The following is a 24,384-nucleotide window of genomic DNA, read 5'->3' as shown; positions in this document are numbered from 1 at the left end:
CCCATATCATTATTGGATATGTCCTATAAACTTTTAGTCAATGTTTGATCCAGACGCTAGAAGAATGGGTGGAGAGTAAACATATATTGAGTCCCTCTAAAGCAGGTTTTAGGAATGGATTTTCCACTTTTGATCATTGTTTTATCCTGAATGTTTTAGTCGTGAAATATTGCAAGATTAGAGGGGGCAAGTTATATGTAGCATTTTTAGACTTGGAAAAAGCGTTTGATTCCATCGATGGGAACATTCTCTGAAAAAAATTGCAAACACTTCCAAGTGCTTTGCTGAAGCTGATACAAGTCTGTTATGCTATTCGGGCAGCAGTTTATTGCCCATCAAAGGGAAGTTTACCCAGAATTTCTATACTAATAAAGGGGTAAAACGGGGTTATTCATTGGCCCCGCTTTTATTTATCCTTTTCCTCTCTGGTTTTAGCCCAGAATAGAGCGAAAAAAGAATTGTTGCACTTTCGCTAAAGAAAGTGATATATGGCTTTCTCTTATTTGCTGATGACACAGCATTACTGGACCTCACCGCGGTGGGGCGGGGGGAGGTGGGGCGCTGTAAAGGAGCCTAGAATATACAGGTAAATATTTTCGATCTAATGACCTCAAGCCTAATAAGGCGAAAACTAAAATAATGGTTTTTGGTTAAGACAAAGAGAATTAACTGTGGAATCTAATGGGCCAAAAAACTGAAGTAGTGAGCTCCTTTTGTTATTTGGGCCTCACGTTTGATAAGGCCGGAAGCTGGGTCCCTCATATTAAAGCTGTAGCTGCAAAATTAAGGACCGAAATGGGAGGCTTGATTAGATTTTATCATACATATGGGGCTAAGATCTTATGTAAATTCTTAGAAGTGTATAGAGTGAAGGCATGGTTAATTATTCTGTATGGGAGTGAAATTTGGAGCTTGGTAAAATGTAGCTGCAGGTGGCTCAGAATAAAATGCTAAAAAACAAAACGCCCTTCCTCTGGGGGCACCAAACAGTGCAATTATGCTGGACCTGGGTGTCCCAAGCATAGCCATATTGGCTAACTTGAGGATGGCAAAGTTTTTCTTAAAGATGCATGTGTTGGGCCGGAAGAACCTCAATGTACAGAATGCCTTGGCAGAGATGGTAGGGTCAGAAGCTGTGGAGGAAATGTATTGGTACAACGCGAGTTGTGCCTTGCTCGCTAAATGGGAGTGAAGGAATTGTCCAGCTGGGAATTTTTAAAAAATCAAAAGGGAGCAGTCAAGGAAAGCGATTGGTCTTGATAAAGAATCAGATAAGAGAACAGAGTAAGTTCCCTATTAGGGAACTCCCGTCCCCTGCACACTATCTGGGGCTTATGGAGCCAAAATATTCAAAGAGTATCTAATATAGGTATTTGGTATAGTTTTTGGTTAGACTTAAACCTAGCGTTTATTGAAGCAAGTGTTTTTTGCCTAAAATAGTTAAAACATAGACAGTTGTAGAATAGATATTCACTTAAGTACAAAAGACAACTTGTGACTTGATCTTTAGTTCAGGATTTATTGGTCCAAACAGGATTGCCCAACGCGTTTCGAGAGTTATTCTCTTCTTCAGGGGCTATATGCAATTCAGAACTTTAAATCTATTAAAAAAAGTTAAACAATGTTCTAGATTAGTTGAATAATTGATAATAATAATTTACATTCAATTGCAATATACATTTTTACAAGAAGATATTCATTAGATAATAGAAAACCTCATTATTTACAGTTCCAGTATAAGCATTGATTATCTTGTAACAGTGATCCCACTGTCGCATATGTTCACAATTTTGGCAATTACACCATACAAAACCAAAAGAGGTATCCATAATTCTTATAGAAAAAACTTAGTTCATTGAAACCAATTGGTTTTTTTAGCTAATATTAAAGTAACAGAAAGAAAAAGCACTAGTTAATCGCCATTTTCTTAAAGAAGGACATAGAGTAATTCCTAATTACATATTTTATTATTTCAGCACGAGATCTCAAGGTGGTAAGGAATAGTGGTTGGCTTACCCTGTTTTTATGGTTTAAACATTAGGATAAGAAGAATGATCCATGATTATGAGTCTGTAAAATATTTCGCATCGACAGTTTCAACAGGAGTCAATACGGTGTTTAAGCCTGTGTAAAATAAAGTGGTGAACCAGTCTAAGTATATTGGTATATTGATATGATTAAAGACACGAACAATATAAACTGAGATTTTCACTAATAGGGATACATAATAGACTTACTTAATGGAGTTCAATCTCTAGAGATGTGGGAAAGATGGTCGTGCTCGAAGTCTGTAGGCATACTGCTACGTTACCGTGGTATCCACGGATTCTCCATTAGGAGGAGAGAAATGCCAGTGTGGCTTTTTTCTTTAATCTGGGGAATTGGAGAAACCCAGTTTAGGATCTAAAAAGATTCATTTAAGGTAAAAAAAAGTTCTGGCTGAGGGCCGTTGTCCGCGTACTTACAGGTTTCTGACTGTATGACTCGATTGGAAACAAGTACCGTCCGGCTCCGTACGCTGGGGAATACAGAGTGTGAGACTAGGTTACAAGATGGCCGTATTTGTGGATAATGTAAACGTGACGTCATCACGCGGCGTGCGAAGAAGAGTGAAGAAGAGGCTGACCGGATATAAGGCCTCATCAAAGATACTGAGAAAGAATCATCAGGAGACGATAATACAGACAGGCTCATCTTCAAATTAGAAACACTCATCAGGAGGGAGATCTCCCAGAAATTACATGCAACCACTCTTGCACAGTATTATAAAAGTAAAAAGATCCCAAGAGGACTTGGGGTCTACCTACGACCAACTTTATGTAAAGATAACCAACTCTTTGTAAAACGGTGGGAACAAATCCTGAATAAACGTTCCTTAGATCTAATTCTTCTGACCATTGAAGAATTAGCGAAATCCTTGTCTACAATTAAAGAAGAGATTGAAGATCTGACACAACAATTGTCCAAACTCAAATCAGCGGACGACTTAAGCAACATTTTAGAAGATACAAATAAAAAACTTGACGGATATAAGAAAGAGATCGAACAAAGAAAAATCAGAAAATTCCAGCGTGACACATTAGACTACGCCCGCGACATTGTGTATACATGGCAAGAATTCTACAATAATCAAAGACCTGCACCTAGAGGACCATCAAGACCAATGGGCCAAACAACTGCCTCGACCACTGAGACAGAAGTGCTAGCATCAATACACCTAAGTACAGCACATACACTAACTCCTGAAATTCCTTTTTTAGGAGGAGGAAGGCCCGAAGAGGGCAGAAGAAAACAAAGAACGAAGAACAAATAACGGAAACAATTGTATTTAACATCTCATCTAAACAATTAACAAAAACTCAAATTGATAGCCTAAATTTGGGCCTATCTTTCGTTCCAACTAACAACACTACAATGTTTGAAGAAGAAGTCAATCTGTTCAAACTTACAAGAAAAATGGAGCTGAAAGTATTCTTCGATTCACTTCCAGAAACAGCAGAAAAAAGGAAAACATGTAACTATTTGGAACTGAGAAACAAGAGCTCTTTCCATCCCCAGATCAATCATCCTATAATCAATCTCTTCAATCTCAAAACTACGAAAGACCTCAGAAGAATCAAATACTCTTCCAACAACAGAATGAATATCAGAAAACATCAACTCAAAATAATTAAAGAATTAGCTGAAGACCCATCAATCACACTTAAACCAGCAGACAAAGGAGGTGCTCTTGTACTAATGGACACTGAATTCTACAACAAAGGCTGTTTGAACTTACTAAATGACCGAAGCACCTACCTAGTTTTGGACTCTGACCCAATATTATCCATCAAAGAAATAGTCAAGAAAACCACTGACAAAGCTCTGGAAATGGATTGGATTACAGATCAGACAAGTGACTTTCTTATGAACAAATTTCCAGTCACACCTGTTTTTTACTCATTACCAAAAATCCACAAAAACAAGATGAATCCTCCGTTCAGACCAATAGTAGCAGGAACCGAAAGCATATTCCACCCATTGGCTATTTATCTAGACCGAGCGCTACAACCTTATGTGCAAAAAACTTCTACATACTTGAAAGACACTGCTAATTTCTTAAGACTACTTAAAGAAATAGCAATAGACGATCCATCAGTGATTCTATTTACCCTAGATGTAAATAGTCTATATACATCCATTCCCCATAATCAGTGGATCGAGGCACTTGAATGGTTTCTTTTGAACCACCACAACATCCTGATCCAAAAAGTATTTGGCATAGAGTTGATAAACATTATCCTTTTTAACAACTACTTCCGATATGAAGGTAAATATTACCTACAAACATCAGGGACATCTATGGGGTCAGCAGTAGCCCCTGCTTACGCAAACATTTTTATGTTTCACTTGGAGCAAACACATATACTGAATAAAGAACCATGGAAAAACAAAATCATCTGCTGGAAACGCTACATAGATGACATCTTTGGGATTTGGCAGGGGACTCAAGAAGAACTTCATCAATTTTTTGATTACCTAAATAAATGTCACAAAGTAATTACCTTTACCTTGGAAATCGGCCAACCGAATATACATTTTTTAGATGTTAACATTACGAAAATGGGCACTGATCTGGTTACCAACATCTACAGAAAGCCTACAGATACAAACAAAACACTCCACTTTGGGAGTTTTCATCCGACACACTTAAAGGATAACCTTCCTTATAGCCAGTTACTCAGATTAAAAAGGATCACGTCTGACACAAGCAATCTCCAGAATGAATACGAAGATATGAAACAAAGATTCAAAAACAGAGGATTCACAGATGAAATACTAGACAAAGCAATCCAAAGAACAGCACCGATATCTCGAACTAAACTTCTAGAGGAACAACCCCAAAAAACGACGACAAGATTAATTCATACTCTGAAATTCTCTAGTCAGAGCTTCCAGATAAAAAGGATTATTACCAAAAATTGGGCTTCATTAAATCAGACGCGAATTTGAACCGATTGTTCCCCGAACCACCAATGCTGGCCTATAAGAGAGGAAAAAACCTCAGAGACTCTCTCATCAGAGCAGAAAGACCCAAAAAATCTGCCCAAACGACACTGAGGAAACAAAAAACCGGTACATATCCATGCTTGAATTGTCAGCATTGTGGCAACATCATAAAAGGTGACCACATAAGACATCCCAGAAGAGGTAAAAAAATAATTCTGAATGATTTCGCGACCTGTGACAGCAAAAACTTGATTTACACACTCCGATGCCCCTGGGGGAAATATTACGTGGGCAAAACAACCCGAAAGGCAAAGGAAAGCTGGACAGAACATAAATCCAACATCAGGACATGTAATACCAAATCACCGGTATACAGACACTTCAAAGAGAATGGACATAACATTACCCAACTTAGATGGGCAATCCTTGAATTAATCCACCCCCTTCCAAGAGGCGGAGACCTAGCCAAAAGACTATCCCAAAGGGAATTATTCTGGATACATAAACTTGATGCTTTATCACCCCACGGGCGTAATGAGGAATGCTATTTAGGACCCTATCTATAAAACCTCCTTTTTGCATAATCTTCCTCTTAACATCATGTTGAATTTCCTACTACAAGACGCTGCCTAGACACGTATAAAAGCATCAAAAGAAATGTATAAGAATTGTACCAGTTTCAGTTACAACTAAGATGAAACCTGACGTTCTTTTATGCCAAAACCAAGAGATTGTGAACTCTGAATGAGGCAGCTGAATAATTACAAAACGCTACCTAGAAATGTATAAAAGCATCAAAAGAAATGCATAAGAATTGCACCGGTTCTAGTTATAACAAGGATTTAACCAGACGCTTTTTCATGTCAAAACAAAGAGATTGTTAACTCTGAATGAGGCAGCAGTATAATTACAAATATGTGTCAATTTTGCACTTTGCTTTTTACCTGACCTGTCTACCATTACTCGCTAAGAGGACCATACCCCTTCTTCTTTACAAAAAGATCACAGTATAGTCCTTGGGGTAGTGTTGGTACTCTTACCATCATACTCCGAGTGGACCACATCTTTAAATATCGTATTTGAAAATATCTGATAAACTTTAATATCTGTTCAATTTGCATATGTACTGTACATGTTGCTCCCACATTTCCCAATACATTCCGTTCGAGTTTCTTGCATCGCCATGTAGCTCTCCTCTACTCAAGACAAGGTTACTATAACTAACTTCTTCACATCTAAGAGTTGGTCCTCTTCATCTAAGAGTTGTATCTCAGCAGACCATGTCCGCCATTTTTTTACACTCATTTTTGTACTTTTATTTTTTTACCTTTGTTTTTAATGTTCATCTACGATAGACCCCTTATATTGATATACACCATAGGGTCGTATCCAATCGCATCTACAAATTACACCACGGCACTAGGATATTAATCTAGTATGTTGTTTCGATTGAATCCTTGCTCAACGTCACGTACCCGTCTCCTTGTTTACATTCGTGACATCATGAACGCACGCCGCGTGATGACGTCACGTTTACATTATCCACAAATACGCCCATCTTGTAACCTAGTCTCACACTCTGTATTCCCCAGCGTACGGAGCCGGACGGTACTTGTTTCCAATCGAGTCATACAGTCAGAAACCTGTAAGTACGCGGACAACGGCCCTCAGCCAGAACTTTTTTTACCTTAAATGAATCTTTTTAGATCCTAAACTGGGTTTCTCCAATTCCCCAGATTAAAGAAAAAAGCCACACTGGCATTTCTCTCCTCCTAATGGAGAATCCGTGGATACCACGGTAACGTAGCAGTATGCCTACAGACTTCGAGCACGACCATCTTTCCCACATCTCTAGAGATTGAACTCCATTAAGTAAGTCTATTATGTGTCCCCATTAGTGAAAATCTCAGTTTATATTGTTCGTGTCTTTAATCATATCAATATACCAATATACTTCGACTGGTCCATCACTTTATTTTACACAGGCTTACACACCGTATTGACTCCTGTTGAAACTGTCGATGTGAAATATTTTACAGACCCATAATCATGGATCATTCTTCTTATCCTAATGTTTAAAACATAAAAACAGGATAAGCCAACCACTATTCCTTACCACCTTGAGATCTCGTGCTGAAATAATAAAATATGTAATTAGGAATTACTCTATGTCCTTCTTTCTGAAAATGGCGATTAACTAGTGCTTTTTCTTTCTGTTACTTTAATATTAGCTAAAAAACCAATTGGTTTCAATGAACTAAGTTTTTTCCATAAGAATTATGGATACCTCTTTTGGTTTTGTATGGTGTAATTGCCAAAATTGTGAACATATGCGACAGTGGGATCACTGTTAGACGATAATCAATGCTTATACTGGAATTGTAAATAATGAGGTTTTCTATTATCTAATGAATATCTTCTTGTAAAAATGTATATTGCAATTGAATGTAAATTATTATTATCAATTATTCAACTAATCTAGAACATTGTTTAACTTTTTTTAATAGATTTAAAGTTCTGAATTGCATATAGCCCCTGAAGAAGAGAATAACTCTCAAAACGCGTTGGGCAATCCTGTTTGGACCAATAAATCCTGAACTAAAGATCAAGTCACAAGTTGTCTTTTGTACTTAAGTGAATATCTATTCTACAACTGTCTATGTTTTAACTATTTTAGGCAAAAAACACTTGCTTCAATCAACGCTAGGTTTAAGTCTAACCAAAAACTATACCAAATACCTATATTAGATACTCTTTGAATATTTTGGCTCCATAAGCCCCAGATAGTGTGCAGGGGACGGAAGTTCCCTAATATGGAACTTACTCTGTTCTCATATTTCCTTCAACCCATATGCCAGGGTTGCTATTTTTCTCCCCCGCACCTTGACTTTAGATAACGTTACAGAAACATAACAAATAACTCACACAAAAGTCTAGATACATTTAGTTGTGCAAAGGTGTCCTTTTCTCCAAAGAATCAGATAAGGCCAAGGTGAGCACTTTATGGACCCTCGCCTTGTACAGGGCTACCCAATTGTATTCAGATGTAGACCTCCATATGAACATGTCCCACGAATGTCGGAAATGGATATTGATGAGTAGACTAAATGTCCTCCCATTGAATGCTTGTACCACCGGGAAAAGGGGGTTGGCAAGTACAAAATGTATCTGTAGAATGGGATTTGACGAGGATCTGGGGCATTTTCTGTTCATCTGTGAGAATTACTATGTATTACACAAAAAGTGACTGAAGCCACATTTTTTAATGGCCAAAGTTAAAACTTATAAGTGGCCCTCTTTTATATAATGAACTGTAGCAATGAGGGATTTATCTTTAGCCTTTGCAAGTATGTTAGAGAAGCTTTTATAATTAGGAATGTTTATTGAAAAAAGTTAAGAATTTTAAGTGGTTTTAATTGATCGTAGGTTTCTGAATGTATAGGTTTTAAGGGTATTATTTTTTTATGTTGGGCAAATAGGGATGCTGGAATGACGGGCTATTTGTATGTGTATGTTTTGAATATGTTTTAACGGTGAAATCCGAATAAAGATTTGATGATGACTATGTTGCATCAAACAAGTTCTGTTAGCTGGCAAGTGTTGCACATTCTTCTTTAAATCTGGTAAAAGCAGAGGCACATGTTTAATTTCAGGCACACAATGTAACCCTCTTAAAAATGAGACATGCAGGGAGACTGTGCCCCTGTTTGCCACACTCGGTGGCACTGTACTTGTCTTGGGCACGCTGCGACCTACCTGCTAGTTTGGGTGTACAGTGAGTGGCTGAAGCATATGTCTACAGGATATATAGATAGGTACTTATGTGCACAGACCGATGCCCGACTTTAGTGCCCATGTGGTAGACTAAGGGCACGGAACCTGTTTTGCCCACCCACAATGGACTTTAAAGCGGTGGTGCGCTGTAGCCCACATTAAAAAACGTTTTAAAAAATCACTGGGAGATAGCCTCTGACCCAACATATGCTTAGTAGCTGTTTGGGCAGAGTCGGTTGTCTATTGCCATCAAGCCAGGGTGCTTTGATGGGAGCCTGCGGAAGATTGCAGCAGTGGTATGGTTGAAAACGACGTAGGGAGGGCATGGTTCATAGGTAAAAGGACTAGGGCTATTAGGAGCGGGAGACATAAGGAGTGGCGAGGTGGGACCTCCTGATTTGGCATTAGGAGCAATTGCGAAATCTGTGATTATTGCGAGGGACGCCTGCGTCCTGATTTGCTGCAAGGAATTCAACATTCCACTTCTTTGGCTATGTCACACTTTAAGATAAAGATATGGGTCAGGATGGGGAGGCGGGCCAATGAGCTGTGCAGCTGGAACGAACGCTGGGGGCTCGGGTACCCCGAGAGTGTGGAGGCCATGAAAAGAGCGACCTGGCTGGGGAGCAGCCTTTGAATGGGAGTCCCTCCTGCAACGTTGTCCTTTTTTTGCGATCAACAGACCTAGATTCCTTTTGTGAGACACACTGTTGTGGTGTTTTGCGAAGTGCATTGAGACGATGTGGGGGGCCGAGTATACTTCTGTTTTGATAAGGGGGTCACAAGACTGCAGTTTGAAAACAGAACTCATACTGTTATGGTTGGAACACTCATTTAGATACTATGTCGTAAGTTTGGTCATCATGCTTTTCTATACGAAAACAGTGCATTCATACAACCAATATTTTGGAACCTATATTTCCATTAAATAAAACCTCCTTTAATTGTTTTCGAATATCTACATGCCTCTATTCACCTGATCCTGCTAGTACACAACACTAATGATTTTTTAAATTTTTTTATTGTTCGACTTACAAAAAGGCACAGGTACTTCAGAGTTTTTCACATTTATTACCTTCATTTTTTAAAAGTTTTAAAAGCTTTGAAAGTGTGAGTTAAGCACAGAGTGAGCCTTGGACCTTTATAATAAGTCTTTCATGGTATTGCCTAAAACGCAAATGTAATAATTTGGGAGAAACTTCTTCATTTTGTGCACTTTATAAGAGGCTTTGTGTGTGCCACTAGCTAGGGCTTGTTCTGTTGCAGCCGCAAAGTGTCAATTAAGTGTTGTTATATTAAGTATTTGTTTTATTTTTTAATAGACTCTGACTCTGCTTTGCTAAGGTTCCTAAGAGAATCATCTCCAATGAGTCCGGAAGAAAAAGCCTTGTTTCTAGAAAAAGATGAAGTAAGTAACTGAAACTAATATTTTATGACATGAACTACTGCCCTTGAAGTAGGAGAGAATGTTTTTCTTAAACATTTGGGTCTCCCTAGCTCAGCACCGAACGTTGCTGAACATGTTGAACTAGGTACACCGCATATAGGTGATGAGTGACACATGGCTCTGCTTAAGCATTGGCTGGCACTTTGTCTAATCCTAGAGCTAGGTTGACACACATGATCATTTTAGGCCTTGATGCAGAGATAATTTTGGCGTAAAATCCCTTGGCTACATTTTATTGCTCAGTGCTTGTTACAACTGAACACTCCCAAGTTTGCAGTATCCCTCTGCTCTTTTAACATTGGCTGCAGTGAGCAAATATAAGCAGATGTTTGGTTCTTTAGTTATAGCCAACAGGGAAACATCTGGGCTCAGGATTGAATCTAATAGGAAACACTTGTTAATTTCAGACCCAGCTGGTGTCCAATCATATCTTTTGCACAGTAATAAAGTGACAGACCGCTGGGCTCTGACTAGGGCCCGATTTAAGCTCTTGTGGCTTAGAGCAGCTACTAAGAACTGGGGACTTCGGGACCAGTCCACAGTTTGCCCGGGGTGTAGTTCTCCGAAAGAAGATCTGCTGCACTTTGTATTATTCTGCCTCCTTTATCATGATGTCAGAAAGACAACTATTGTCCATCTGCTTAAAGCAACCAATTTTATGCAAGCCCAACTTGCATTGATCTATCTTTTACGTGCAGAAACAATACCAGTTGCATGGGGTTGCATGGAATTTTTGAGAAAATCTTGGCATCGTAGGAAAACAATGTTGGAGGGCAATATTTAACTTACTGTTTTTATCTTGAATGCTTTTTCTATGTTTCAAACTTGTGGAGCATACTTTGATTTTACACTGTTGAACTTTTTTTGTTGCATTGATGTATTGCTGTATGTATATATGTGGTTTATCGATTTTTAATCCGAATAAACATTGATGATTACATAGGTTATGTTTCCCACCCACTTTGCTTTCTTTTAAGTTCAACAATTCGCTATAAAAAAATGATATTACTATTAGAAAGCTATTACTTGAAAAGTTGAGTTTGTACTGCTCTTCGGGACAAGCCACCTGCTTTTTTAGCATGGTTTAATACACTCTTCGATTTACTGATTGCCAAAGCTAGGTAGAGATGTTCCTTTGAACCTCGGTTTCACCTTAAATATATAGTTCATTGGGGGGCGCTGTTGAGCGCCGAGCAAGATGGCCGCCTGAGTCTCGAGCTCCGGAGCCGGCAGATCTCGGAATCCTGAACGGCACGTTTGAAAACAGGATAGCCGTTCCCGGTTCGTGCGCTTCTGAAGCGCCCACCCCGGGGACCCAGCGGACCGAATCCCGGCGAAAATCGGACCCCCGAACCGTGATTTCTGGACGCCGCTGCATCATCCCCCCTCGGCTGGCTGTGGCTCTCCCGCGCAAAACTCGCCCTCGGGTAGAGCGGACGGGCTCCCCCAGGGCCGGCGTTAAACCCCCCCCCCCTCGCCTCGACGGGTGTGAGCTGCCAGGCGACATCTCTCCTCCCCCTGATCCTGAGGTGTAGCCGGGGGCGGCTGGGACACTCCTTCGGTCCGCGCGCCGTGGGCCTGATCAGGCGCCCGCGGCCTGGTGCACGCCGGAGCTGCTCGGGGCCCTCTCCGCGACGGCGTGCCGCGAGGTGCGGCGGATCCCTGTGCCAGGTACGTGTCCCGGGGGGGACCTCTGCGGACTTGCCCTGAGCTGTGGCTTCGCCTAACCTCCCTCATACACCGAGGACTGGTTGCTACCAGCCCCATCTGCCGCCAGTCCGGCCTACACTGATCCCGGTCCCCTCCCCGGAGCCTACCTCATCCTCCCGCTCCGCCGGTCGCCGTGTGCTGCGGCGTCTCCCACCGGAGTGTCCTTCGGGGGGGGGCCGTTGTGAACTTGCTGGCACTACACCGCCTGGACCTTTCAACCGACCGGCGGCCTGATCTGCTTCACGGGGCCGCGGCCTCCACCGCCTGGGTGTTGTGCCGGGAGGCACCCCCCCGCCCCTCATTGCTCTCTTCTACCCGCACCTGGGTCCAGGCCCACATTTTGCCCGCTGGATGCCTCTGCCCCCAACTCTGTAATCTATTGCCCCCAAGGGCTCCTCACATCTCTCCTCTCGCCTCTCTGGATTGCCTGGACCCTCCTAGCCCGTGCTGGTGGCCACGGATTGTATCTGAGGAGTCGGCGGTCTTTGCCGGGGCTGGGGGTCGTGTCCCCGGTAATATCTGCGTGGCGTGCTGAATCGGCTCTGGTGGGGCTTGCGGGTCCCTCAATCTCCTTTGGTTGCCACAGTTCCTCTCAGTTCACAGAGGGGACACATACCTGCCTCCTGCGACAGTGTGGTGCTGAGGACAATCCCTGTGTGTTGGCTCCCCCACAAACCCCACATCTATACGGCTCCTCGGCCACGTCTTCACCTGCTTCACTCTACGTCGAGCGCCATATTCCACGCCCTACCTTGGGCGACACAGAGCCTGGGCCTCCCCCTCTCCCCACTGGACATACAACACCATCAGGATGACCAAGGGAGGGGCGAGGAAACAGAGCTCTATCAACATGTTTGCTAAGGCTGCATCGAGATCGTCAGGAGAAACCAGCGAACAAACCCCAGCCGCACCTCCATCGGATGCAGTGCCGGAACCCCAAAATATGATGGACTTCATTCGCGAGGGCTTCACCGCACTGCACTCGAAATTGGATGACATGAATGGTACTATATCTTCTATTAAGGCCCATATCGAGCGGACTGACAGTAGAGTGTCAGAAGTCGAGACACGTGTCGGTTCCGCCGAGGACGCACTGGGGGCCCTGCGCTCCGAGGTCACCGCTCTCTCCAACCGAGTCCTTGAGGTTGAGAAGAAGAACGAGGACTTGGAGTCTCGCTCAAGGCGCAACAACCTCCGCATCATCGGGGTTCCCGAGAATGAAGTGCACGGACCGATGGAGGACTTTGTCGAGCGCACACTGGTTTCACTCTTGGACTCTCCAAAGCTCTCCCCACACTTCGCTATTGAGCGGGCACACAGAGCCCTGACGGCTAAGCCCAGACCTGGGGCTCCGCCCCGGCCCATCATAGCCCGAGTGCTGAATTACCGTGACCGGGATGCCCTCCTCAGGGCGGCCAGACTCAAAGGGGAGCTACTACTGGATGGTGCTAGAATTCATCTCTATCCGGACTTCTCCACAGCTGTCCAACGCGAACGCAAGACCTTTCAGGCTGTGAAGCGCAGACTGCAGATCCACGCAGTCAAATACGCCATGCTCTACCCGGCCAAGCTCCGCATAGAGCATGCCAATCAGGTGTTCTTTTTCACGATCCCGGAGGAGGCTTCCAAGTTCATGGACGAACATTTCCCTGGCTGAACTCTCCCCTCTTCTCACTAGTCTGCATTTTTCCTCATGTCCCGACTGGGAGAGACCGCGCAAGGTCGCCTCCTACATCGGGGTCACTTGATCCTTCACTGCGTAATTTTTCTTGTTGTGTTCATTCTCACAAATGTGTGCCTTATCTTCATGTGCCAGTATCCTGTCCAACTCATGTGTTCAGATCCACTGTGGGCACACCTTATTTCATCCGATCTGCCGATGCCCCGACTACGGTGGCCAGTCCGGCCCTCAAGCCCCCAGGCGTTGATGCCTTTGGTTTGGTTCTGGTTTAGGGGGGTTGGGATTGTCATCCCTCTGTTTGGGGGGGGGATGTGGGCGGGGGTGGGATATGTTGGGGTTTCTATTGTTAAAAAGCTGGCGCTGGCAGCGACGGCAAGCCGTGAGGTGGTGCTCTGGGCTTGGTGCGGCAAGACTATGTATTTGACCCATTGGGTGCTGTCACTCGTTCTCCTTCGATCACTACCATGTCTGTGACCAAGAGTGACCTGACCTTTATGAGTTGGAACGTGCGGGGGCTGGGTAATTACAAAAAAATGAGACAGCTCCAACTGCAGACCGAGCGCCATGACGCCAAGATCTTGTTTCTGCAAGAGACACATGCCCGTGTGGAACAGTGCATGCGGTTTGCCAAAACTTGGGGTCCTCATCGATATTTCACCGATTTCTCCACCCAAAGCCGAGGGGTCATGACCCTTATTCACAAAAGCCTTCAGTTCTCTCTTATTTCTTCACAAATAGACCCTCAAGGCAGATATGTTTTGCTCCATGCTACGCTTCAACACAGGGAGGTGGTCCTGATGAACATTTATGGCCCTAACATAGACGACCCAGACTTTTATGTGCACGTCACGTCCCTCCTCGAAGGCTTCCCCCTAGTTCCCATCCTTTGGGGAGGCGACTTTAACACGATTTTTGACGTGGCCCTGGACAGATCTGGTTCCAGGCCCCGCCTACTCTCTAGAGCAGCCTATGCTGCACTATCATTCCTGCCCCGTCTCTCCATGGTGGACGCATGGAGATTTTTTTACCCGGACTCCCGTGTGTTCTCATTTTACTCCTCGGTTCACGACTCCTATTCCCGCATTGACAGATGGGTGATCTCCAATGCATTGGTCAAAAGCGTTACGCAACTAATGATCCTCCCCAGAACCCTTTCTGACCACTCGCCAGTTACTATAACTATTGGCTGGGGTCCCGATCCTGGCCGGCCACGCTGCTGGAGGCTGAAACCCCTGTCCCTATCGGACCCGGAGTTCTGCTCGGAACTCGAACGGTCGATTGAAGAGTTCTTTGAGGTTAACACGGGTTCTGTAGCGACCCAGGCCACTCTGTGGGAGTCATTCAAGGCATATATCAGAGGGATTGCGCTATCCAAGGAGAATGGGGTCCTGAAGTCAATCCGAAGGGATCTCGCTGCTAGTGAATCCAGACTATCTTCCCTGGAAGCCGTGTGCTCCCTTCACCCTACCTCGAGCGGCCTGGCTGACATAGGGTCGGAACTGGACACGTTTCGGTCCCTTACGGATCGTGAACAAAGATTTCTGGATAACCCTGGCATGGCGCGGAGGTACGGGGAGGGAGAGCGCCCTGGCCGATTCCTGGCACGTCTGATCCGTCATGAGACAGAGTCCCCACACATAATCGGGCTCGAGAGACCTGACGGCTCTTTGGCTGTCTCCTCGCAAGATATTAATGGGGAATTCTTTACATTTTACAAAACTCTATACTCCAACTCAGATGAGGTGCCGGTGACGGAGATCGACTCCTTTCTCGGAGCCCTCCCTCTCTCAACCCTGTCCCCAGAAGCTGCGGCCTCCCTCGACTCCCCCCTCACACTGGAGGAGCTGTCGGACGCTATCGACTCCCTATCCTCGGGGCGTGCCCCCGGCTCGGACGGTTTACCGGTCGAATTTTATAAACAGTTTAAGGCGCAGCTGCTCCCCCACTTGCTAGCTCTCTGGGAGGAGTCTGTGGAGTCCGGCGTGTTCCCCCCTTCACTTCGAGAGGCTACTATTACAGTACTACTCAAGTCGGGCAAACCCCCCATGCAATGTAGCTCATACCGCCCACTCTCACTCATAAATTGCGATGTCAAGGTATATGCCAAGGCCCTGGCGCTCCGACTGGCTCCCCTCCTACCATCCATTATCCATCCAGATCAGGCGGGTTTCATCCCTGGCCGTTCCACCTCCCTGAACCTGAGGCGCCTATTCAATATAATCGACAGAATCAGCCCCGACACGCAGGCAGTAGCGGCCACCCTCGATATGCAAAAGGCGTTCGACTCAGTCTCATGGAAGTACCTTTGGCGGGTTCTCGACAACTGCAAGTTTGGCCCCTCCTTTCTCTCCTGGGTCAGATTGCTTTACTCTTCCCCGGTGGCCAGGGTTCGCACGGACGACCACTGTTCTCCCCTCCTCGAGATCGCCAGAGGGACGAGACAGGGGTGCCCCTTCTCGCCCCTGATCTTCGCCATAGCAATAGAGCCCTTCGCTGATATGCTCCGCCAATTTCACGCTCACAGGGGCCTCCGCACGGCGGGCCAGGCGGATATAGTGTCCCTATATGCGGATGATGCATTGCTGTATGTACGCTCTCCCTCTACCAATTTACCCCCAATACTGGAGGACATTGTCCGGTTTGGCCGAATCTCTGGCCTCAAAGTGAATTGCTCAAAATCCACTCTTTTTCCACTCACAGAAAGCACTCTCCCCCCTCCTGACACCTTGGGCTTCACTTGGGCCCAGTCTACATTTACCTACCTGGGCATAGCGGTTACCCGCCAACGGGCATCGTCCTTCCAGGAAAACTATCAGAAATATCTCACACACCTAACGACTAAGGTCCGGGCATGGGACAGGCTCCCGATCTCCCTGGCGGGCAGAATAGGGCTGCTGAAGATGGTGTTTTTGCCCCAGTGGCTTTACAGGTTCACTAACATACCCCTGTGGCCGGGTGAGGATTTTTTCCGAGATTTGACCCGCACTGTGAACTCCTTTCTGTGGCATTCTGGTGCGGTTCGTCTAAAACTCGATACCTTATCTACCCCCATCTCTAACGGGGGCTTCGGTGCCCCTAATTTTCTCAAATACTGGTTGGTATCCCAGATCCAATACACATCTCACTGGTTCAACACAACAGATCCTCCTCCGCATGTCCGACTTGAGAAGCTTGCGGTTTGTGACCGTGATATCCGTTCCTTGGTGATACACCCCGCTTCCTCAGTATCGGACTCACAGAGCCCGGTTGCTTGCACTTCCCTCGCTCTGGCAAAAATGTGGAAGTTAGTCAAAACTACATATGCTTTTCACGGCAACCTCCCCCTCTGGAATTTCCTCCCAGGGGTCCCGCAAGTCCCACCAGGCACTGTACGCCGCTGGGCGGACGCAGGCTATGAGCTGTTGCGAGACGTGTTTGACCAGGGTATATTTGTTGAATGGCCCGATCTCCCACTGCCCCTGAGGAGCGACCGGGGCGCATGGCTCCAATATGCATCCCTCCGCAGAACCCTCAAACGCAATTACCAAACATTCCCGGCGGTACCCCCGGATGACCCGGCTATTGAAGAGCTCACCTCCCCCGGGCCTACAAGGGGCAAAATCTCTAGGTTGTACACGATGTTGCAGTCCAGATCTGTCCCCGATTTCACTAGACTGAGGGGGCAATGGGAGGCGGACTTGGGAGTTGAGATTTCGGACGAACGCTGGACACATCTATGCGAGCGCACACATCAAGTATCCTTTAACTCCCGCTTTAAGCTCATCCAATTCAAAGTGCTACATAGGTTTCACTACACCCCGACCAGATTACACCGTATGTCCGGGGAACACCCCTCCAGCTGCCCTAGGTGCCATCATGACGATGCTGACTACATTCACATGATTCTATCCTGCCCTCGCCTCTTGCGGTTTTGGGAGGCTGTTTGCTCGACAATGTCTGCGGTTCTCGGCCATCCCATTCTACCCTCTCCACTGGTGTGTCTCTTTCACGATCTCCCAGGTCTCTCCCGTGACTCCAAGAAATTAGCTGGCCTATGCCTTCTGCTTGCGGTACGAACCATCCTACTTTGTTGGCTTCGCCCTTTGCCCCCCATTCACGCTCAATGGTTGAGAGCAGTTACTTGGGCCTCGGACTCTGAGGAAGCCTGGTCCCATATACAACCTGCCCACTCTAAACCTAGAAACGTATGGTTCAAGTTCCGCTCCTACATGTCCGCTGTGACTGCAACACCGGATGCCTCCCCCCCGTCCACTTCCCCCACCTAACCATGTCCTCTTCCCTGTAACGGTCCTCTGGTTTTTTCAACTCATGTCTGTGACTGTACCCACAAACTGTTATTTTATGTGTAATGACTCTTGTTCACCTACAATGTTTATATTGTACTCATGCTGTAACGCCTCTTGCTGCTTGCTTGTTTGTTGCTGCCATGCCGAATAATAAAAAGAAGTTTAAAAAAAAAAAAAAAATATATAGTTCATTGAAATACTGAAATAAAATGTACTGTATGTTAGGTTTCGTCGGTTTGTACAGATCATCTCTGTTAGTAATTGTAACAGGTTATTTGTAACATGCTTAATACCGAGATGTTTTTAGGCGCGGACCCAGGGATCAAACCTGTGTTGCTCCGCAACGTCTTGCTTCCAACCAGTTCGATAGCACAGCGACTAGAGCGCTTGCTATGACACCCGTGCAGAGCCTGCTGATGCAGGTTCAAATCCCGGCAGGGCCAAACGCAGCCTTTCATCCTTCCGAGGTCGATAAATGAGCACCACACACCGTGGGTAATAATAAGCAGCGCTCAGGTACCTGAGGGTTCGTAGCGCTATATAAATGCTAAATTATTATTATAAGACAAACGTGTTGCCCCTGAGCTATTCTCCCAAGATGATGATGATCTTGTGTGATCGCTGAATGCCTGCGCTCTGGTGGCTTATCATGGTATATTTCTGAATTTAGGTGAGTAAACGGTGCAGGCAGGTTTCTGAAACTTGCAGCCCTCCATATCATCTCCCAGGTAAGGTTTGTGTTGTAGGTTATGTGTGTTGTTGGAGTAGATTTGTTTTAATGAAGCTTTGGCCCTTAACTCCCGATTATTTTCACTAATAAGGAACACAGAACATTTTGGTAATGTACTGTTTTGATAGCTAGCTAATATATATATTTTTTATTTAATAGTTTTTTTTATAACGCAGCCAATACTGTACCCAAGTTCGGTTTCTAAGCGCAGATCTGGGATTCAAACCTCAGTTGCTCTGCGTGGTCTTGCTTCCAAGACCAGCACGTTGCCCCTGTGCTATCCTCCGTTCGCAAGCTTAATAATATTAACTGATTATTTGGCATTTATTGTGTTTGTGACTATTCACTTGCTTTCTGTATCTATTAGCATTGTATAAATGAAACTGAGCCGCTGTAAAGCTTGATGCAAAGGGTCCCCTCTGGGGTCAGGTGATGAGAACTGGCTCGGACTGTGGACTTGAGCATAGAGTCATGGAAATTTACTAGCACATTTTATGAGGAAGATGGCGATCCTTCTTGCCACGTAGTCGGAGCCTTCCAGAAGGGTCCAGGTCAGGTGATAAATGAGTAAGGGGCATTTGCCTCAACTACAGACTTGGCTGCTCATCTTTATGAAATTGGCAGCGTAGGAACCCACCTCCTTAAATGTAATCATTACTTTTGTTTCTCGAAGAATCATGGAACCATTTTTGTTATGTCACAAGTACATCACCTATTGAGCTAGAGGTCTGGCGGCAGGGTGAGGTTGTTGCAGTAGAGCAGTCGTGTAGCGCTGTTGATTGTCTTGACAATAAAGCAGTCTTTGCTAATAACTGTGAATGATTATGTGAGCTCTGTTTGTCCGGCAGTGTGCATCTGTGCGATTGCTGTGGGAGCTGTGGTGGTAAGATACGGTGTATATCAGAGGGTGAATGCAGATCTTGTTTGTCTTAGGGTGTCGAAAACCAAATAGCCTTCTCCATTACACTGCAGTCCAGAAGTGTGAACAGATTGTGACAAGGCCAAGACCTTGACCTTGTCACTAGGGCCAGAGAACCCTTTGTCATGCGAAGTGAGAGGTATAGGGAAGGATCCGCCTTCCCCCCACTCCGCCTTCCCCCCACTCTCCTCTGCTAATCTCACAGTTGTTTGTTTGGTGTTCATGGCCCTTATGCATCCCTGGGGCCCTGACCTCCCAGATCGAATCCCCCCAGCTTCTGTCTATCCTCAGCACTTGCCTTGGCTCACCCTCCACACTGGAGGCTTGCACTTACCTTACATTGCACTTCTTTTGTTACTCACCCATGAGCACCACAGCACCTATCCCATTCCCCCTCCCTTCTGCACTTGCATGTTCTGAGCACTCACAAGGTATAGTAGGTTTGTCTCCCCTCCCATTGTATTTTTTGTATGTATTTCAACCATTTTGACATCCCCTTGACCCCTCCCTGTTGCCCTGAGGCACTCTGAAACCCTATTTACCTCCTGTATAAGCGCCTAACAAGCAAACAATAAATATAATAAAGATCCAGAGCTAGCCCTAGAGATGGGGGTGAATCCAGAAAATAAGGCACACAAGCCTGTTCCCTCTTTCTGTGTCAGTATGTATCTGTGCAGAACCATATCTGCAGTCTTGCCGCTTAGCACATAGCCACGCCAGTGTTTTCGGTGTGTTGCGGATACTGCCCAAGCCCCAGATGCGAGACAAGCTGAGTAGCCGGTGAACTACGAACAGTTAACCGCACAAACAAAGCTCCAGACCCGACTTCTGTGTTGCGGAGACCCAACCGTCGGTGCAGCTAAGAGGAGAGAGACACCAGCTGTAGTTGTGCACCACCACGGAAGCGGAACCCACAGAGCGGGACCGTCAAAGCTTGCTGGTTACCACTCATTTAAAAATTGCAATCCACTAAGCCACCACGGACAAAAATGGGTAAAGTTCATTGAATTTACCAAGAAGGTCCAAAGCAGCAGGTTCCAAACTATTAACGGTACAAAGGATTTTCCAGCGCTGCCAAGTCTACCAAATAGCAAGCCAACATGTAGGAAATGGGCAGGGCCAAGTCCCTGTTTTAAAGACTTCCTGCACATATACACCCTGGTAGGTTGTGGAGGGGAGAAAGGGAGATTGTTTAGGGATGAATGGCTAACAAGCAAAGTAGGAAGATTACATAAGCGGGGGCAGGAAACAAGAAACAAGAAATGTGGGTGCATTGGTTGAGGTCTGAGGTGGAGGTGGATGGTGACCAAGAAACCAGCAGGAGGAAGGAATGGCCTGTGGCTTGTGAAGAAGTGTTTGAGCAGGTGAGGCATTGGCTTAGGAGTGATGGTGGTTCTGTAGTACAGGTGTGTGTGTATATATATATATATATATATGTGTGTGAGAGGAGGAGGTAAGATCAAAGGGTGGAGAAAGGAGAAGTGACACGTTGGAGGGACAAAAGTTTGGTGAGGAAGAGTTAAGGGAGTGAAAGTATGTAGACTAAAAGGGTAAGGTTCCAGTGAGTGCGAGTGAAACTAGTTGAATCCTGCCAAGCAATTGCAAGGCACTAACCCATTCCCTATTAGAAACTAACTTTTGCTGAGAGTGGTGAAAGTTGTTAAGCCCCTGAGGGAGTTAGGGAGCCATCACTAGTCTAAATCAGAACTTACAGTAGGCGGGTCAACAATCAGTAGCACTAACCAGGTTTTACGGACGCCTGAGCTAGGGAAGAAGTCATGGCAAGGTGAAAGAGAGGGACGGTTCTAGGCCCTACAAAGATCTCAATGCAGACCCTTGAACTATCCTTTATACTCAGTGTTTTCTGTGCCATCTCCGACAACCCCAATAGCTATCCCTGTCAGCAGGTTTTTATGCGCATTTTGCAACTGCATAAATACACCTCAGACACCCTACTATAAAAGAAATAAGAATATCCGAACAAAAAACATTCTTGCTTCTTGCCTAATCCCATAATCACTGAGCAAGTAATCGCCATACCCAAAACAAGGGATATAAAAATGCATATTACATGTGGAGTTGTGTATGTGCCCATGTGCTTCCTCCAGTTTACAAGTACCCCTTCCTTGTTTCTTAACGTACTCCATCTTGTTCTTCACCCCCCTCCACCCCACACATTACTGATGCGCCACTGTTTTCAGGTTTCAGTTCTTCATTGTTCTCCGGTGTTCAGGCCTCCCTCTTCACTTTTCTTGAAATTCTGTGAAGGTCCCTCTTCCTGAAGCTTGGGGGCACATGCCCCATTCTATCCCTGTCCTATTTGTTCATGCTTCCCTGTGCCATTTACTCTCTAGCCCTTAGCTCTCAAGCTGTCATTCTTGATAAAACTCCTTACTATCAGCAAGCATGTCCGCCACCACTGCTATACATGCACTGTAGGCTGACCTGAAAATGCCACGCTTCCCTTTGCTCGGCATAGGTTACCCATCGCGATATTATCTACGCACCAGGGCCTCAACGACTCCTCTCCCACTCACTTTCCACTCCTTATTGATGGCCTTACACTCCTTCATCAGGCAACCTTCTTGGAATGGTTCTGCAGCTAATTAAATTCAGAGGAAATGGGGCGTACAGCAGTAAATGCCTCTGCCATTTCTTAATCAATTTATAAAAGTCACCAAACATGAGGTCTTCAATTTTTCTGTGCAAAATATATTACATTTCTATGCATCTTTTTACCCTTTCAGAACATGAAATATTGTTCCTATGAAAGGAAAACCACCTTATTTTAAGCTCCTCATCAAAGTTGCTGTTATTTTTATCCTGATATAAAAGCTGTACTGAATTCAGCAGAGAAAACAAACCCTTCAAATGGCCTATTTGTAAGAATAATTGCTGATCAGTTGTATCTTGTCTCTCCTCTCTTTCTGAGCAAAATCTTTAACCACGAGACCAGTAGCACCACACCAAGAGTAGGTCGATGTGTAAGTACATTTCTCCCCAGTTCTTCTTCTTCCTGGGCAATAACATGCATGTTCTATTGTTTTAAAATGACCACCAGAATATTCATAAATGCATTATAAGGTTGCAATACGCACAACAAGAAATAACACATACTTTTAGGACAGTTATCACATAGGCCCTCGTTTCAAATTTGGCGATGTAGTAAAATGTGTGTCATTCATTCCATTACCAACACATTTTGGCCGTGATGGAATTACTACCGCATTTACCACAACGCCAGACTACGAGCGTGACATTAAAGTGGAATTTTGGTGGTAAAGAGATGATTTTTGGAGATAAATCATCTGCTTTAATTTCCAAAAATCATTTTTACCACGGCGGAATTACCTCTCGCGTTATTACCACCAAAATCCCCATGGAGTTCTACAGACCTCAAAAATGGAAATTAACACCACCATACCACCACTTGGAATCCTGTGGTAATCCGCAGGTCTGAGTAGTGGTAACAGTAACCGATTTTCCCTATAGTTCATGAATTTACAAGCTCGAAATGAGGCCAAACACTTTTTAATCATACTGTACTGATTATCATTTTGAGAGGTATCATTTTACATTTTTGAATTTGTTGGTAAGTGAACGTTTGACAGCATTGTTAAATTATCAAGGTTGAAAAAGGCCCCCCTTACTCCTGTCACACAAAATAATCTTTTTTTTAAATTATATTTTAAAGGCTGTAACGCAGTGGTCTTCAAACTTTTTTGGCCAGGGCCCCCCTGAGCAAAATTTGGGCAGGTCGGGACCCCCCAGAAATGCCAAATGCACAGTATATATTGCGCGCCGTCACCTGCTCCCATCACAGTCGCTGGGCTCCCTCATCCCACTCCTACCTAGTCGCTGGTCTCTCCCCACCCCATCACACACCCTGGGCTCTCCCCACTCTGCTCCCACCACTATCCCATGGTTCCCGCCCATTGTGCTCCCACCATAATCCCTGGGTTCCCCCATCCCGTTCCCAACAGTCTGAGGGCAAGTGGCGGCTGGTGATTTTTTTTTTTTTTATTTAAGTGGAGGGCATAACTATTTCTGCCAAAAATGCAATAGCGACCGAGCATAGTGAGGGAGCTCGAACCAATAAGGGGAGGTTAGGGGGGGTTTCCCCCTGTGAATTTATTTAAATAATGGGTTAAAATGTTGCATTGTAGAGCATACTTTGAACAAAAAATGGGTAAATAGCCAAACAGTTTGCAATTGGTGCTGGGAGTCCAGGGGGCAGGCATTGATATTGATATTTATATTTTATTTCTATCGCGCTCATACACAAGTGTTTCAGAGCACAAGGCAAGGGAGGGGAACAGAGGAGAAGAAAACAGCCATCTTACTAGGCCCAGTAACATTGAGAACGCACAAGTGCGAGGGGGAGGGGAAAAGTGCATTGAAGGGGGGAGAAGTGGAAAGTGCGAAGCAGAGGAGAAACAGATAAATAAACATTGGCCTGCGTGTGGGTGCTGAAACGGCCTGCTCTGGCTGCTCTGTCCGTATGTGCAAGGAGGCGCAGGAGCTCCCCCTCAGACATACAGACATGCAGTGCCCCAGCCAGCATTTCCAATGAGCTATGCAATGCTGGCGAAGCAAAACGCCCCAGCACTTGCATGGCTCAGTGAGCATGTGCGGCTGGGGAACTAAACTAAACTGTCAAAGGGAAACTGTTTCCCTTTGACAGTTCAGCCAGCCCAGGAGCACTCCATTAGCTAGATAAAACAGTTGAGGGAGTGCCCACTGTTTCACTGGGCAGGCTCCTTAGCTCCTCCATAATGGGTGAGGGGCCACTGGGTGGGCGCCCCCTCGCCATTATGGATGAGCCGCCGGGCTCGGACAGGCCTATAG

General features: G+C 45.2%; 1 protein-coding gene across 1 annotated transcript in view; it reads left to right on the top strand.

The window, feature by feature from the left end:
• The window catches only part of UCHL3 (ubiquitin C-terminal hydrolase L3), a 726,647-nt gene that overhangs the window by 237,113 nt on the left and 465,150 nt on the right, over positions 1–24,384 (top strand). Inside the window, exon 5 of the mRNA XM_069639381.1 lies at positions 10,086–10,171. Within this exon, the coding sequence (XP_069495482.1) occupies positions 10,086–10,171 (86 nt within the window). The remainder of the gene's footprint in view (positions 1–10,085; positions 10,172–24,384) is intronic.

The sequence above is a fragment of the Ambystoma mexicanum genome, chromosome 7q (genome assembly GCF_040938575.1).
Source record: "Ambystoma mexicanum isolate Mex_15411 chromosome 7q, UKY_AmexF1_1, whole genome shotgun sequence".
Taxonomy (NCBI): Eukaryota; Metazoa; Chordata; class Amphibia; order Caudata; family Ambystomatidae; genus Ambystoma; species Ambystoma mexicanum.
This window is presented reverse-complemented; position numbering and strand designations above follow the sequence as displayed.